The sequence below is a fragment of the Megalops cyprinoides genome, chromosome 23 (assembly GCF_013368585.1).
Source record: "Megalops cyprinoides isolate fMegCyp1 chromosome 23, fMegCyp1.pri, whole genome shotgun sequence".
Classification (NCBI taxonomy): domain Eukaryota; kingdom Metazoa; phylum Chordata; class Actinopteri; order Elopiformes; family Megalopidae; genus Megalops; species Megalops cyprinoides.
In genome coordinates, this window is record NC_050605.1 from 24,820,632 (window position 1) to 24,838,449 (window position 17,818).

General features: G+C 50.1%; 1 protein-coding gene across 1 annotated transcript in view; it reads right to left on the reverse strand.

Moving 5' to 3' along the window:
- Positions 1-17,818, reverse strand: part of LOC118770186 (copine-8-like) — a 47,885-nt gene that overhangs the window by 21,636 nt on the left and 8,431 nt on the right. Inside the window, exons 2-6 of the mRNA XM_036517708.1 lie at positions 11,750-11,790; positions 9,285-9,331; positions 8,867-8,970; positions 6,165-6,204; positions 1,401-1,477 (exon numbers count right to left, since the gene is read on the reverse strand). Coding sequence (XP_036373601.1) covers positions 1,401-1,477; positions 6,165-6,204; positions 8,867-8,970; positions 9,285-9,331; positions 11,750-11,790 — 309 coding nt within the window. The remainder of the gene's footprint in view (positions 1-1,400; positions 1,478-6,164; positions 6,205-8,866; positions 8,971-9,284; positions 9,332-11,749; positions 11,791-17,818) is intronic.

The window sequence follows — 17,818 nt, forward strand, 5'->3', positions numbered from 1 at the left end:
ACCTGGACTCTAAACTGAGATAACGTACACACAGAGACAGAGACATTCACCTGCTTTTCTGATTATGTAAGGCAAAGGGGAGGCAGCAGAAACTCCCCCCTCTGCTCTGATCTCAGTTCAGTTCAGGTGTCACCAGAGGAAGCTGCAGACAGACATGCAGCTGATATGCAAGGCTGAGAATGGCTCCCAGAGATCGAATCACTGTGCATAGACCTCAGGGTTAGAATCACTGCCCATGAATCCCAGGGTTGGAATCACTGCGCGTGAATCCCAGGATTGGAATCACTGCGCATGAATCTCAGGGTTGGAATCACTGCACATGAATCTCAGGGTTGGAATCACTGCGCATGAATCCCAGGGTTGGAATCACTGCGCATGAATCCCAGGGTTGGAATCACTGCACATGAATCCCAGGGTTGGAATCACTGCGCATGAATCTCAGGGTTGGAATCACTGCGCATGAATCTCAGGGTTGGAATCACTGCAGGTCCTGTTAGGTTAGGAGATGAGCGCTGGCAGTACTGTACACAAGTGGTTCTGCATCAGCAATGTGAGAGGCAGAGCGCTGCTTTCTTTACACACTCATACAGACAGAGGCTGCTGTATAACACCAACACTGTGTGTTTTTTAACACTGGGAGGCCCTCAGCATGGCGGTTTGGAGGGCTGTGGGGAAGAGCTCCACATCAGCCACACAGCCATCACGGCAGCACCTGTCCCAGCCCTGAAGGTCTCCACACACCTGTCAGCAGCTCATTCACACCTGCTCACGGCTCACCTGGAGTGCTGAGCTCATGCTGGATGCTGAGCTCATGCTGGAGTGCTGAGCTCATGCTGGATGCTGAGCTCATGCTGGATGCTGAGCTCATGCTGGAGTGCTGAGCTCATGCTGGATGCTGAGCTCATGCTGGAGTGCTGAGCTCATGCTGGATGCTGAGCTCATGCTGGATGTTGAGTTCATGCTGGAGTGCTGAGCTCATGCTGGATGCTGAGCTCATGCTGGAGTGCTGAGCTCATGCTGGATGCTGAGCTCATGCTGGATGCTGAGCTCATGCTGGATGCTGAGCTCATGCTGGATGCTGAGCTCATGCTGGAGTGCTTTTACACCGTGTGCATTGACAGCACCGTGGGCAGCAGAGGGTCACACTGCTACTCCCCCACGAGACTGGGAGGGACTGTCTGTGTGCTCTGTGCCTGACGAGCTGTGTGAGGCTGTGTGAGGCTGTGTGCGGCTGAGTGAGGCTGAGTGAGGCTGAGTGAGGCTGTGTGAGGCTGTGTGAGGCTGAGTGAGGCTGAGTGAGGCTGAGTGAGGCTGAGTGAGGCTGTGTGCGGCTGAGTGAGGCTGTGTGAGGTTGTGTGAGGCTGTGTGCGGTAGTGAGAGGGAGGGAGCAGCTTACTCACAGCAGTGGCTTCTCCATGCGGCTCCCCAGTGACCCCACCACCTCCCCCAGGGTGCAGAAGGCCTGGCCCAGGAAGTCCTGCAGGGACATATCCACCAATCAGAAAGCCATACTGTCTCTGTTCCTCATCTGAAGCTCCGCCCGCCCCCTGCTCTGTCTGTCAGCAACAACATCAGTCAGAAACAGCCCCTCCCAGCTGAACACAAACCACACCCCTTTCTTCATCAAAGTCTCCACCAGCCCCTCCCTGCACGTTGCGATGACAACAGCTCAGTGTGGCTTTTGAACCTGTGACCTTTCCTCTGGAGGTCATTTCATGATGTCAGATCATACACACCTGGAACCTCCTGTCTGATGGCTGACGCTACGCAAGGCGGGGCCTGGGTATAATGCTATAAGGAAAAGCAGGGTGCTGTGGTGCTGATGGGCCAGTAGGGGGAAGCAAACAGGGGAATAAAGCTGATATGTGATGGGGATGCTGTGTTGCAGGATGCTCGGCTGAATGGGAGAGCTCCCTCACAGCCCCCTGCAGGGGAATCTTACTACCCAAAACACACAGGGTTTCACAGCTGCAGTTTACTACAGAGAACCTGCAGGATGAGCCTCTCCTCAGGCACAGCGAAAACTGCAAACTGTTAATCAGATCATGGCACGAGGGTCCTGCTCTCCCCACAATGAGACATGATTGGTTCTGAGATGGCCTTACCCTCAAAACAATGAGATGTGATTGGGTGATTGGTTTTGAGGTGCCAGTGGTTACCACTTCCACACAATAATCAGTAATCTCTGTGCAAAACCATCTCTCAGCTAAATAAAGCAGGAAAATTAATACACTGGTGTCAATAATAGCTGAGGTCAGTGACACTCATTTGCAGAGTAGGCTTCTGCAATGCACAAGCTGCAGTGCAGAGAACAGAAAGAATCTTTCTTTTCATCCATTTACTTACCAATAAAGGCTGCCTGTCTGAACTGATTAGAATCAAACACATAATTGCAGGCCTTTCTCATTTTCATATTCATATTCATTACAGATGTGAAGCTGTCTGAATGGCACAGTGAGAGAGTTCCTGTTCTGACTTTCAGCAGTTCCTGTCTCACTGAGACTGCACAAGAAAGAGAAGAGATGGAATATTCCCTCATTCCAAAATTATCCCAAGATTAGGTCCCTATCTGATTATTCCATTTGGTATTCAAATGCTTATCAATGCTGAGATTTACTCTTTCTGATCACAGCTCCTGAAGGCAAGCTGCCCCAGATCCCAACATAAAATTACAAACTGTAATAAAAACCACAAACTATAATAACAGAATTCATTGATATGATAAATTTTCCTTCCTGGCAATGCAAATGAATGCAGACTATTTGCATGGAGTCATTATTCATACAGAAAGAACTGCAGCTTCAGGCACTGATGGAGAGCAGGGACCGAGTGTCTGAAGGACAGACAGAGGGACAGACACGCTGACTCTGTGTCTGAAGGACAGACAGAGGGACAGACACACTGACTCTGTGTCTGAAGGACAGACAGACAGACACGCTGACTCTGTGTCTGAAGGACAGACAGAGGGACAGACACGCTGACTCTGTGTCTGAAGGACAGAGGGACAGACACACTGACTCTGTGTCTGAAGGACAGACGGACAGACACACTGACTCTGTGTCTGAAGGACAGACAGAGGGACAGACACGCTGACTCTGTGTCTGAAGGACAGAGGGACAGACACGCTGACTCTGTGTCTGAAGGACAGAGGGACAGACACACTGACTGTGTCTGAAGGACAGACGGACAGACACACTGACTCTGTGTCTGAAGGACAGACAGAGGGACAGACATGCTGGAAGCTCCTTCTTCAGCCAGCTGTACCCAAAGAGGCTGTTTATTTACGCCTATGTGACAGTGACATTAATCCAATTTCATGAGTAGGAGGCTGCCATAGTCTTGTGATTATTATTAGCATCTCGACTGTGAAAACATCAACCATTCGAGCTGGGAAAACAAAGAGACACCCGCGTCTCAGCCACAACAGAGAGGGCTGAGGGAGAGGAGGCAACGAGCTGATCTGGCAGTGAGAGTCCGCCATCATTCTAAGGTGTGCGGTAGCCTGCTTTCTGATGCGAGAGCTAATCTTCATTCTAAAGTAAATGTTTAGGTTCCATTCTTAAGTGAGAGTTTACCTGCACTACAAGGTGAGGGTTCTCCTGCACTGTAAGGTGAGAGTTTACCTGCACTGTACGGTGAGGGTTCTCCTGCACTGTAAGGTGGGGGTTCTCCTGCACTGTACGGTGAGGGTTCTCCTGCACTGTACGGTGAGGGTTCTCCTGCACTGTACGGTGAGGGTTCTCCTGCACTGTAAGGTGAGGGTTCTCCTGCACTGTACGGTGAGGGTTCTCCTGCACTGTAAGGTGAGGGTTCTCCTGCACTGTAAGGTGAGTTACCTGCACTGTAAGGTGAGGGTTTACCTGCACTGTAAGGTGAGGGTTCTCCTGCACTGTAAGGTGAGGGTTCTCCTGCACTGTAAGGTGAGTTACCTGCACTGTAAGGTGAGGGTTCTCCTGCACTGTAAGGTGAGGGTTTACCTGCACTGTAAGGTGAGGGTTCTCCTGCACTGTACGGTGAGAGTTACCTGCACTGTACGGTGAGGGTTCCCCTGCACTGTAAGGTGAGGGTTCTCCTGCACTGTAAGGTGAGTTACCTGCACTGTAAGGTGAGGGTTCTCCTGCACTGTAAGGTGAGGGTTTACCTGCACTGTAAGGTGAGGGTTCTCCTGCACTGTACGGTGAGAGTTACCTGCACTGTACGGTGAGTTACCTGCACTGTAAGGTGAGGGTTCTCCTGCACTGTAAGGTGAGGGTTCTCCTGCACTGTAAGGTGAGAGCTACCTGCACTGTAAGGTGAGGGTTCTCCTGCACTGTAAGGTGAGAGTTACCTGCACTGTAAGGTGAGGGTTCTCCTGCACTGTAAGGTGAGAGCTGGATTGCATGCCTGCCTGCAGCTGCCCTGTTCCTGCAGTAGAGGAGTGTGGAGTTACTCAGACCGTGCTGTATCATGCAGTGAAGGGGTGGGCACAGGTGCTGTATCATGCAGTGAAGGGGTGGGCACAGGTGCTGTATCATGCAGTGAAGGGGTGGGCACAGGTGGCTTTCAGCAGGAGGAGATCTGAGGGAAATGAACCCTCTGCTGGGGGACAGTGGCTCAGGTGTGCAATGGGGATCAACAAATGCACATTATCATTTCATATTTCATATAGCTGTGTTCATAAACACACGGTGTGATCCTTTTACTATGCGCTGTAATCTCTCGGGTTCTGGTGAGTGCGGGGTGTCTGTGGGCAGGTTGGGTTATTCACTGTAATCTCTCGGGTTCTGGTGAGCGCGGGGTGTCTGTGGGCAGGTAGGGTTATGCGCTGTAATCTCTCGGGTTCTGGTGAGCGCGGGGTGTCTGTGGGCAGGTAGGGTTATGCGCTGTAATCTCTCGGGTTCTGGTGAGCGCCGGGTGTCTGTGGGCAGGTTGGGGTGCCGCTGTAATCTCTCCCGGGTGTCTGTGGGCAGGTTGGGTTATTCACTGTAATCTCTCCCGGGTGTCTGTGGGCAGGTTGGGGTGCCGCTGTAATCTCTCCCGGGTGTCTGTGGGCAGGTTGGGGTGCCGCTGTAATCTCTCCCGGGTGTCTGTGGGCAGGTTGGGTTATGCGCTGTAATCTCTCCCGGGTGTCTGTGGGCAGGTTGGGGTGCCGCTGGGTTTGGCAGCAGGGACAGAGAGACAGAGGCTCTGTGCTGCTGCTGTAACGTCTCCATCTGCCTTCTGCTGCTCTGCTCATTATGACATAATGACAACATTTCTCCTCTTAGTGAGGGAAAGATTCACACAGGAACAGAGGGCTTCCTGGTTGACAGTAGATGATCCCTGAGTATCAGCCCCCTTTACCTCTGATTTTATCTAAATGTAAACGTTTTAATCCTACAGAGCAGTGCTGCCTTTTCAGATGATAAACAGATGATTCCAGCAGTACTGTACACGGGCAGACTCATCGCTCTCCTATGGTAACGTACCCTGACTCCCCTGTGGGAATGTACTGTCCCTTACAATAGTGTACGACTCCAGGGTGTTCTGCACATGCTCAGAAGGAGTCCCTGTCACATGATTCCTGGACTCAGGATCCAAGCTTGCTGCGGTCCTGAGTATCACTGATCTGTGATCAGTGCTAAGCACACAGCACTGGTTAAGAGGCTGATAGCTGGCTACTGGTCTGCTGTCCCGGCACCTCTGCTCTGGTCTGATGGCCTGACCACTGCCCGGGTCTGAAATACCTGCACTGTGCTGTGGTACACGTCTGCCTTCTGCTGTGGGAAACTACCAATCAGGGCTCACTATTCTGGATATCATTACATGTAGATTTATGCGGGTCTCATCTTCTGCTCCTGACAGATTTAATCAGTGCCAGCTAATTAGAGCTGGTAGATATGTAAGCTGCCAGGTATAATGACTCTGACCATAACAGAGGATCAGTCTCTCAATCACTGCACTGACTGACACTAATGTGCCATTTTTCACAGTCATCTGGAGACACTTCCTTATTTGTTTAGTAATTCAGTATTATCTTGACTCTGTGTAGACAGAGAGATGGTAGTGACTATAGAATAGAAGGGGACACACTGCATGAACCCCAGCCCAGGTCTCTACCCCCAGGTGACAGACTTTTTTGGTTCACATATGAAAAGTAAGGAAGGCTGTGATATCAGCCAGACAGAGGCCACAGAGGAACTCACGTGCTTGGACAGGTTGGCGCTCTTTGAGTCAACATCATACCTGGAGAAGAGAAGAAAGAGAGGTCAGCTGGAGTGGAAAACCACTGAACACTTTTAAGCCTGCATCTGTTACAACCCAAACTCATGTAAAACAGGGAAATATAGGAGCAGTTTTAAATTCACATTGAAAGTTCCTGTCTTTGTGTCTTCACTGAGCTCATTCCCTTCCTCCTGACACGCTCCAGGTGACCTGTGCGTGTTCTCATGATACACTCGCCCAACTCATCCGGAACCAGGGGAACCCCAGAACCAGGGGAACCCCAGAACTGGGGAGGGCTTCACACACTGGTGCTGAGTGCAGGCTGATCGGACTGCCGCGCTCAGGAGAGTGTGGGGTTGGATAGAGTTTAACAGACAGGTAGCACATCATGCGGAGCTCCTGCTGACTGCGAGAGACCATGAGCACAAGCACAGCAGAGACAGACACAGTGCCCGCACACCCCAGGGCCTCCTGTGCCGAGTGACTGAACACATCCCGAGAATGTCCTCATACCACTGCTGCCACCGTTTAGTGAATCTGTCACCTCCAGACACCACAGAATTAATGAGAATATGTCAATATTATGCCAATATCATGCCAGGGAATTCATCTGCGCCCGCCACCCTCACCGCCCCTTACCCCCCCACTGCACACTGTACTGCACACACTCTCTATAGCACAGTGCTGATGTCATATCTGTGTGAGAGACCATGCAAAGCCTCTGACAATGAGCATAATGGGAATCAATTATATAGAAAAACACATACAAGCAGAGAGCTGCTGCTTCTCCTCTCTCTTACACACACACCGTAGAGAACGTCAGCGCACCAGCTCAGAGAAGCAGACACACACACTGCACACAAAACACACAGGGAGGAACACGTTAACACACAAACGCGCCCATGCAGCCAACTGCGCACACACACACACAAACACACACATACGCACACAGTGAGTTATAGAGGAAGACAGAGAGAGAGGGAGGGAGACAGAGAGAGAGAGAGACAGGAGGAGGGAGACGGAGAGAGAGAGACAGGAGGAGGGAGACAGGGAGAAAGAGAGAAACAGAAGGAGGGAGACAGGGAGAAAGAGAGAAACAGAAGGAGGGAGACAGGGAGAGAAAGAGAGATACAGAAGGAGGGAGACAGGGAGAAAGAGAGACAGGAGGAGGGAGACAGGGAGAAAGAGAGAAACAGAAGGAGGGAGACAGGGAGAAAGAGAGACAGGAGGAGGGAGACAGGGAGAGAGAGAAAGACAGAGACAAGAGGAGGGAGACAGAGAGAGAGAGAGAGACAGAAGGAGGGAGACAGGGAGAGAGAGAGACAGAAGGAGGGAGACAGGGAGAGAGAGAGACAGAAGGAGGGAGACAGGGAGAAAGAGAGACAGGAGGAGGGAGACAGGGAGAAAGAGAGAGACAGAAGGAGGGAGACAGGGAGAGAGACAGAAGGAGGGAGACAGAGGAGGGAGACAGGGAGAAAGAGAGACAGGAGGAGGGAGACAGGGAGAAAGAGAGAAACAGCAGGAGGGAGACAGGGAGAAAGAGAGAAACAGAAGGAGGGAGACAGGGAGAAAGAGAGTGACAGGAGGAGGGAGACAGGGAGAAAGAGAGACAGGAGGAGGGAGACAGGGAGAAAGAGAGAGACAGAAGGAGGGAGACAGGGAGAAAGAGAGACAGGAGGAGGGAGACAGAGAGAAAGAGAGAGACAGAAGGAGGGAGACAGGGAGAAAGAGAGAAACAGAAGGAGGGAGACAGGGAGAAAGAGAGACAGGAGGAGGGAGACAGGGAGAAAGATACACAGCAATGCAGACAGCACAGTGAGTGTATGAATGCCACAAGGCAAAGGACAGTAATACCGAATTCATTCTCTTCTTCTTTTCTGCTAACCGATGAATGAGTCATGCCTGTAGTCATTCTTTTTGTTCTTATCAATAGTGGAGGAATAATAGCAATTTTTTCTTTATCTTACTGTTGTTATTATTTCATGATCATCACTCAAATTTTCTAAGGCATTCCTTATAGAAATGTTTTAGCCCCACAGAAAGTCTCTTTCAGGCAATAATGTTCATTTGAATTGAGGTGAATCAAGCTGAACAGCACTCATGCATGTGTCACCTCTGCCTGAAACTGTGGAGAAACTCTACAGCAAGACGCCAGGGAAACGCTGCATCTCTCAGGCACTCCATACAGGAGAGCTCCGCCTCTGAGAGCAGCAGGGTGAGCAGTGTCTCAGACACTACCATCAGCCCTACACTCTCACTCTCTCCTCATAATCGCGGCGCAAGCTTATCTGCTCATGTGCGTTAATGTCTGTCCCCCAAAGGCTCCCTCTCTGAGTTCCCCTGCAGGGTAAAGCATTATTAAGCCTGTAATTAAGCCTGCCAGCACAGCGTCCCACAGGCATTTCGCTATGAAGCCCCAGAAGTGATTAACAGTGCAGTGTGTGATCAAAAGTTTTATGAACTTTGTATACCTCTAAGGTCACCCCTTGGTCACCATGGAAACAGAGCACTCAGGGCTTGTGTGGAGGGTCAGTTTCCGGCCAAGCCCCCCAAGAACCCTCATGTCTGAGTAATCACCACAGTCAGTGCATGTTCAAGCTAGGACACACATACACCGTACAGACACACACACACACACACACACACACACACACAGGCACACATACACAAAGGTTTAACTTACAAATCAAAACGAAGGTTCTGTCTCTCCTCAAAGAAATAGTCCAGGATGAATTTGCGCACAAATTCTGGGTTGAGGGTGTTGTCGATGACTTCTGTCCTCCCAAACTGAGGGAGGAAAGAGGAGGAGGGATATTACCTGTTAATCTGCCACCTGTGCAGGAGTATTCACCATGAGGAGTACTGGGATTGCCAAAAACACACCTGACTACAGGGAGAGGAGGGCAGCTGCACACTGAAGAATTATTATCTGACTTTCTGATGGGCTTTATATGTTCAACATTCAGCAAAACATAATAAATATTATAAACAACAGGTGTGTGGTCTGTATCTATGCAAGGGTCTCTGAGTGACAGCACAACACACACTATACAATAGTACAATAAGCCCCAGTCCCTGCTGTTTCCTGCAGGTGTACTCACCTCTCTCCATTCTTTGTTGCCGACTCCCTGCGTGTACAGGACACAAACTGTCAAAGACACAGACACATGCCACAGATTACATTCCTCATTCAGCACAGAAAAATATTCTCAACATCACTTCCACAACAGATTGCATTCTTTTTCACATAGCTTCCTTCTAGTAATAAGAAGGGTCATGATATTTCATGTTGTGGTTAGAAAAAACAGACCCATTTCTCTCTAGTTGGATTTCCAGTTGGCTTTCCTTGATGGTAATTCACAATCACAACCTCAGAACACATTAGCGACAGACAGAGACAGTCACGGTGTATCCTGTTCGCGGTGCGATCTGTCTGTCTGATCGGTCAAACCTCATCCCTGCTGAAACCACTGAAGCTGCTCTTCAACACGAGTGTGAATGACAGCCGTATCACAGCACCACAATGTACGCAGTGTTGACCTTTTCCCAGAGACACAGTGGAGCAAATCTACATCAGAGGTGCTGTGACAACACACACACACACACACACATACACTGACAGCTCAATCACTGTACACACACGCACACACACACACACACTGACAGCTCAATCACTGTATATACACACACACACACACACAGCTCAATCACTGTATACACACACACACACTGACAGCTCAATCACTGTACACACACACACACACACACACACACACAGCTCAATCACTGTACACACACACACACACACAGCTCAATCACTGTATATACACACACAGCTCAATCACTGTACACACACACACACACACAGCTCAATCACTGTATATACACACACAGCTCAATCACTGTATACACACACACACACACAAACTGACAGCTCAATCACTGTATACACACACACACACACAGCTCAATCACTGTATACACACACACACACACTGACAGCTCAATCACTGTACACACGCACACACACACACACACACACACACAGCTAAATCACTGTATACACACACACACACAGCTCAATCACTGTATACACACATGCACACACACACACACAGCTCAATCACTGTATATACACACACACACAGCTCAATCACTGTATACACACACACACACGCACAGCTCAATCATTGTATACACACACACACACACACACACACACAGCTCAATCACTGTATACACACACACACACAGCTCAATCACTGTATACACACACACACACACAGCTCAATCACTGTATACACACACACACACACTCTGACTGTGCACACAGGCTGGGTACTCAGACGCTATCGCTGCTCAGAGCGTATGAGAGCTGTCCTGAGCGTCCGCTGGAGCAGAGTAATGCACAAAGACCGCAGCAGCATCGTCAGCACGGCCTCATCACCCCCTGTCATCATCCCAAAAGTGCTGACGTCCTCCACTCTGCCTCTGCTGGGGTCCCGTCTGACCCGCATTCAGCAGAAATCTAACAGGTGTCTCACTCCACTCAGGTAATGGGAGCATCTTCTCCCCTCTCTCACCAAAGCACATACAACACACCAGAACAAAAGTGTTAAAAATAAAAATGAATCAATTAAAATAAATCAATACAAAGGACAGTATAGCATCCCCTTCCCCAAAATGATTTCTCTATCTCTCCCTCTCAGGTGTGATAGGAATCTTATTACCCATAAGCCCTTGGCAGCGCTTATTCACAGAAGGCTCTTCTTACAGCCAAATAAGGAAATTGATGGACAACCACAATACCTATCAGTCTTATTCAACCTGAGAGGACTGTGTGTGTCTACAGCCAGTGGCTACAGCAGCTTCCGTAAAGCCCCACCTACTGTACGTATCTATATCTGACTCCTGACCACATACTGTATAAACACAGATTAGTCATACGAGCTGCAGGCAAACTTCAAAATACCACAGTAAAAATACGCAAAGGGGAAAGTAATGATGACTCATACGCAAATATGTCATTGCAATGATGCAGCCTGAATCCTCTCCATAATGGCCTTCATTTTAATTCACTGCAGTGCATAGGGTATTACTGTGATTATTAGGTGTGTGTTTGTGGCATCTGGGAATGTTGTGGCTTGGGGTTGTAACCGAGTTACCCAGTGACACACTGAAGGCCCTACCTGGCAGCACAGCGAGGGACAGTGTGTTACACCTTTTTATAACCTCAGCCAAACCCAACTGCTTTCAAACCTGTAACAGTTAGCAAACCAGATCAGTGTGCAAAGGCAGGTGTGTGTGATCGCAAACAGACAGCCATTACTGTCTGATTCTTCCACAGCGGGATTAAAGACCTGGCTGAGGTCACTGCAGTAAAAAACCAGGGGTTTGGAAATGTGTTGAAAGTCTAGGTTCTGTGAGGAGTTAGTGTGAGGATGCAGTCTGTGAGCACACTCTACACACACCGCTGTGGACACACATGTGTCCCCTGTCCCTGATACGCTTCACTCACAACACCAAAAACAGACAAAATCACACAAAAGTAAACATAAAACCTTACTTGGGTCAGATTTGGAAAACGTGTCTCTGTCCAGAAGATTTCTGAAAGAAAAAAAAGAAGGAAATGAATGTCATATTCATATGTTCAAACCACACATCAAAGATACAAATGAATTTATTTATTTAACTACTCTGACAGCAAGAGTGATCTGTCATGTTATCTAAAACTGAGTCCATGCCTCTTCTCATAAACGTCAGTGTGAGAAGCCATTGCAGATGAACTCAAAGATATGAGGGGTTTGGGTTTATGATCAGAAACAGACAACCCTCAATCAGCGATAGAGTAACTCTCACACAGAGTCACTTTTTACACACACAGACACGCACACAGGCACACATGCACACACACAGTGAGTTAATTCCCCAGGTCATGTGCAGCAGGCTACATTACATCAGGACCACAGCACTACACTGTGATAAGGGGTTACTGTAGCAGTAGCATCACATGGTCAGGAATATTCCGGTACACAGAGAGCCTGCCTTCAGCGGACACCCTGCTCTGACATCAGCAGTGCAGATTTGGGCTCTCCTTCACTGTGAAAGTACTCACTGTGATCACATGAAAGTTTCACTTAAATTATTCCCAGCATTTAAATTATTCAGCTCTGCCAGAAGAGTGAAAGAAGGAGTCTGGAAACTTCCACTGAAATGGATGGGAAACGGAACTGCCAGGCCTGTCCATCAGAGCATGAGCCTCAAGGGGGTCTCACACGCACCTCCTGCAAGTTACCCGCTGTAAACAGCACCTCCTGCAGAGTAACCCACCGCAAACAGCACCTCCTGCAGAGTAACCCACCGCAAACAGCACCTCCTGCGAGCAACCCACTGCAAACAGCACCTCCCGCAGAGTAACCCACTGCAATGACAGCAACACCTGCAATGTTTAACAGTCCTGACATGGTGTGGAATATGTACTCCATTGTACTCTGTCTGCCATTTCTGTCCATGGGAATGGCAAACACAGAAAGAGAGGAAAACGCCTTTCTTTAACAAAGCTGACCAGCACTGCATCCCCGCCAGCACCTACATCTGACAGGTGAAGTACCCTTTCCACCTGAACCCCCCCAAAGAGAGACAGAACCCACAAAAAAGCCCTGCTGTACCTTAGATACCATTATGGCCCCTTTTGAGGTGATGTTTCTCAGCAGAACTAAATGCCAGGGAAACATGACTTATTCAGGAGACAGAGGAAGCAGCTTATTCTCTGATGTGAGTAAATGGGAAGCAGGTTACAGCAGTGTGTGGAGATGACAGAGTCTTTCAGGCCGCCCTGAAGCTCAGTGCTGCTGCATCGCTGGCTGCAGTGCTCACAGCACCCTGCTCAAGGGTACAACAGCAGCGCCCCACCTGGGAATCCAGCCTGAAACTGGGCCACAGCAGTGCCTCCAAATCTCAGATCATCTGTCCCTTTTCAGAGGAAGGGGGAGGGGGCTCACTCACCTGGCTGTACCCTAAACAATCCACCCTCCAATGGGCTTGACTGGGAGGGTGGGCACTGTCTAGGAGCACACGAAAGCTCCCTACAGGTGAAGCTCCTGCAGGAGAGAGAGCGCAGTGTGGAGCTCCTGCAGGAGAGAGAGCGCAGTGTGTGAGAGAGAGCGCAGTGTGAAGCTCCTGCAGGAGAGAGAGCGCAGTGTGGAGCTCCTGCAGGTGAGAGAGCGCAGTGTGAAGCTCCTGCAGGTGAGAGAGCGCAGTGTGTGAGAGAGAGCGCAGTGTGAAGCTCCTGCAGGTGAGAGAGCGCAGTGTGTGAGAGAGAGCGCAGTGTGTGAGAGAGAGCGCAGTGTGAAGCTCCTGCAGGTGAGAGAGCGCAGTGTGAAGCTCCTGCAGGTGAGAGAGCGCAGTGTGTGAGAGAGAGCGCAGTGTGTGAGAGAGAGCGCAGTGTGAAGCTCCTGCAGGAGAGAGAGCGCAGTGTGAAGCTCCTGCAGGAGAGAGAGCGCAGTGTGTGAGAGAGAGCGCAGTGTGTGAGAGAGAGCGCAGTGTGTGAGAGAGAGCGCAGTGTGAAGCTCCTGCAGGTGAGAGAGCGCAGTGTGTGAGAGAGAGCGCAGTGTGAAGCTCCTGCAGGTGAGAGAGCGCAGTGTGTGAGAGAGAGCGCAGTGTGAAGCTCCTGCAGGTGAGAGAGCGCAGTGTGAAGCTCCTGCAGGTGAGAGAGCGCAGTGTGAAGCTCCTGCAGGTGAGAGAGCGCAGTGTGAAGCTCCTGCAGGTGAGAGAGCGCAGTGTGAAGCTCCTGCAGGTGAGAGAGCGCAGTGTGTGAGAGAGAGCGCAGTGTGAAGCTCCTGCAGGTGAGAGAGCGCAGTGTGTGAGAGAGAGCGCAGTGTGAAGCTCCTGCAGGTGAGAGAGCGCAGTGTGTGAGAGAGAGCGCAGTGTGAAGCTCCTGCAGGTGAGAGAGCGCAGTGTGGAGCTCCTGCAGGTGAGAGAGCGCAGTGTGTGAGAGAGAGCGCAGTGTGTGAGAGAGAGCGCAGTGTGAAGCTCCTGCAGGTGAGAGAGCGCAGTGTGAAGCTCCTGCAGGTGAGAGAGCGCAGTGTGTGAGAGAGAGCGCAGTGTGAAGCTCCTGCAGGTGAGAGAGCGCAGTGTGTGAGAGACACATTCTCCTCACGGTCTGATGTACTCCAGCATTACGGGTACACATTCACTCTGCTCTCCGCATATGCTTTGGGGGGGGGGGGGGGGGAGCAGCGCTTCAGAAGGGCATCCTGAATTTAATCACTTGGGTTGACTCTGCACCCATAACAGACCAGGAAGAGACGGATCTGTGGAGCTCAGAGAGCTGCTGGGGATTCTGGGATTTTATTCCAGCACACTTCCAGTGGCGGCCTGCGAGACACATGCCAATCAGATCGGCTAAAGTCACACAGAGTCACGTCTGAAGTGACCTTTCCCAAAACAGATGACACAGAAGGGTCCTGGGAGCTTGTTGAAGGGCAGAGGAGTAATTCTATAAGCAGTGTGATATTTATCCATCTGCTGCGGGCAGGAAGCTGTGCTGAAATTCACAGCCCACAGCGCCGGAGTCTAACGCAGATGAGGAGGTGCTTCTTCTCCTCAGCCATCCAGAGCTCCCTCATTCAGGAGGGAGGACACAAACAAGCACCAATGAGCAGGAACAGAGTCAGATGGGACAGGGTCAGGTTCAGGGTTAGGGTTCAGGCTTTAGGGTTTAAGTTTTAGGGTTAGCATTAGGGTATAGGATTTACAGTTTAAGGGTTTAGGATTAAGGTTTAGGGTTTAGGGTTTAGGCTTTAGGGTTTGGCTTTAGGCTTTAAGGTTTAGGGTTTAGGGTTTAGGCTTTAGGGTTTGGCTTTAGGCTTTAAGGTTTAGGGTTTAGGGTTTAGGCTTTAGGGTTTGGCTTTAGGCTTTAAGGTTTAGGGTTTAGGGTTTAGGGTTTAGGCTTTAGGGTTGAGGCCACGCCTTGACTGAGGTGTAGTGATGTACCAGGCTTCTGAGGGCAGCCTGCCTCACACAGCACTGCCACCCTTCCCCTGCACGGTATGACCAATCCAACTGACAGCAACAGTTACCTTGACAACCACTTGCCAAAAGAGGAGGGTGGCTGTGAATATGACTGACATCCTCCCCAACCCCTCACCAAAAAAAGCACCAACATAAAACCAGATTATAGGCCTGCTGATCACCATTTCTAAAGCACACAGAATCCCCACAAACACCTCACCATCTCCCCCATGGTCATCTTTCCCCTGAACATCAGTGACACCAATGACCAGTCGCAGTCCTTACACTAACTGGGCTGTTGTTACCGCTACCCTCCTTATGCTAACCATGCAGTTATCGCTATCCTCCTCATGCTAACTGAGATGTGTTGTGAATATGTGTAATGCAGTCATCAGTCCTGAGCCCTACAGGTGCACCAGCTTTCTCCTTCACAAGAAACTGAGTCTGACTCACCATGGTTCCTACATTAGGCCTGAAGCCTGTCCTGTTTCAGTGGGAAAGATGAGGAATTCAAATGCAAATTTAAAATGCAAATATGCTTTACTGACATAAAGGCTGAACAGGCTGCAACAGCACTGCCGTAAATAATCACTGGAAGATCGTATTTATGAAGATAAGAAGAAAAGCACAGGAGAGCCAATGGCAGTGTGGGTCCCTGCAGCGGTACAGCCTGCCCCACACTCAGGCTGTGGGTCCCTGCAGCGGTACAGACTGCTCCACACTCAGGCTGTGGGTCCCTGCAGCGGTACAGACTGCTCCACACTCAGGCTGTAGGTCCCTGCAGCGGTACAGCCTGCCCCACACTCAGGCTGTGGGTCCCTGCAGCGGTACAGCCTGCCCCACACTCAGGCTATGGGTCCCTGCAGCGGTACAGCCTGCCCCACACTCAGGCTGTGGGTCCCTGCAGCGGTACAGACTGCTCCACACTGTGTGTGTGAGCAGAGGCCAGCGCTGACAGTCCCTTGCTTCAGCCTCTGCAGAGCTCCATGGGGCCAGCTCAGCAAACTTATTCTTGCTAAAAAATCTGAACTTGTTGGGAAATGAATCATATTTCCTCCTCTAAAGCATAAATTCTGGCACTGATTATTAAATAATGTCCTGAGGCCTTAATCCTTGTTAGCAGTGGAGCTAGGCTCATTCATTACTCTAAAAATAATGAGGCACGCTGCCCCCAAGACACAACGTCATGAAGTTTCCGCACCCTCCCACGCCACAGACACGCCACAAACACACCACACACACACCATCCTCAGGCTGATACACACATGCGTGGCGTTTCTGGGACTGCCTGTCCTTCTCCCTCCTCTTATCACTGCTTGCTTCTGTGCCGTTCACTCTGAAACGCCTGAGCAGGGAGCCCCAGTGGAGGACTAACCACCATAGATATGTGTGTCACATGCAGGTTGATGGTGATGCTGCGTAGGCACTGGCACAGCACAGCGGGACAGGAGCAGGGCTTGCTTACAGTACTGCACACTGAAACATGGACAAGCTGCTGTTAATGTTACATTATAACGAAATGAAATGAATCCATGCCCCTGTGTCCCCTGCACACACTGCTCCACACACAAACAGACAAAATCAAATGTATGCGCACCCACACACAAACACAAACACACACACACATACTCACACACACACACACACACACACACACTCTCACACACACACACTCTCTCTCACACACACACACTCTCACACACACTCACACACACACACACACACACACACATACACACCTATACATGCCTAAACACACAACTTTATACACACACACACACACACACACTCTCACACACACTCACACACACACAGAGTGTGTGTGTAGAGAGAGTGTGTGTGTGAGAGAGAGAGTGTGTGTGTGTGTGTGTGTGTGAACACACTTACAGCCTGGGTTCCAGACCTTAATTACGCACATGTCCTGTGTGTTCCTGGCTGTGTTTTTCCGACGATAAAGGGCGCGTCCCTCAGTGGGAATTAAAGCTTGTGGCCTGGTTTGGCCTGGTTTTGGCCTAGCTTAAATTCCCACCAAAAAGCAAAAGCAGGCCAAACCAGGCCAAAACAAGCCAAGAGCCTTATTCCTGTTTCCTGTCTCCTTACTTCCTGTTTCCTGTCTCCTTACTTCCTGTTTCCTGTTTCCTTACTTCCTGGCCAGGGCCAAACCAGGCCACAAGCTTTAATTCCCACCAAAAAGCAGAAGCAGGCCAAACCAAGCCAAACCAGGCCAAAAGCCTTATTCCTGTTTCCTGTCTCCTTACTTCCTGTTTCCTGTTTCCTTACTTCCTGTTTCCTTACTTCCTGGCCAGGGCCAAGCCAAGCCACAAGCTTTAATTCCCACTGAGGGCCAAACCAGGGCCAAACCAGGCCACAAGCTTTAATTCCCACCAAAAAACAAAAGCAGGCCAAGCCAGGCCAAACCAGGCCAAAGCAGGCCAAAAGCCTTACTTCCCGTTTCCTGTTTCCTTACTTCCTGTTTCCTGCCTTATTCCTGTTTCCTGCCTCCTTACTTCCTGTTTCCTGTTTCTTTACTTTCTGGCCAGGGCCAAGCCAGGCCACAAACTTTAATTCCCACTGAGGGCCAAACCAGGGCCAAACCAGGCCACAAGCTTTAATTCCCACCAAA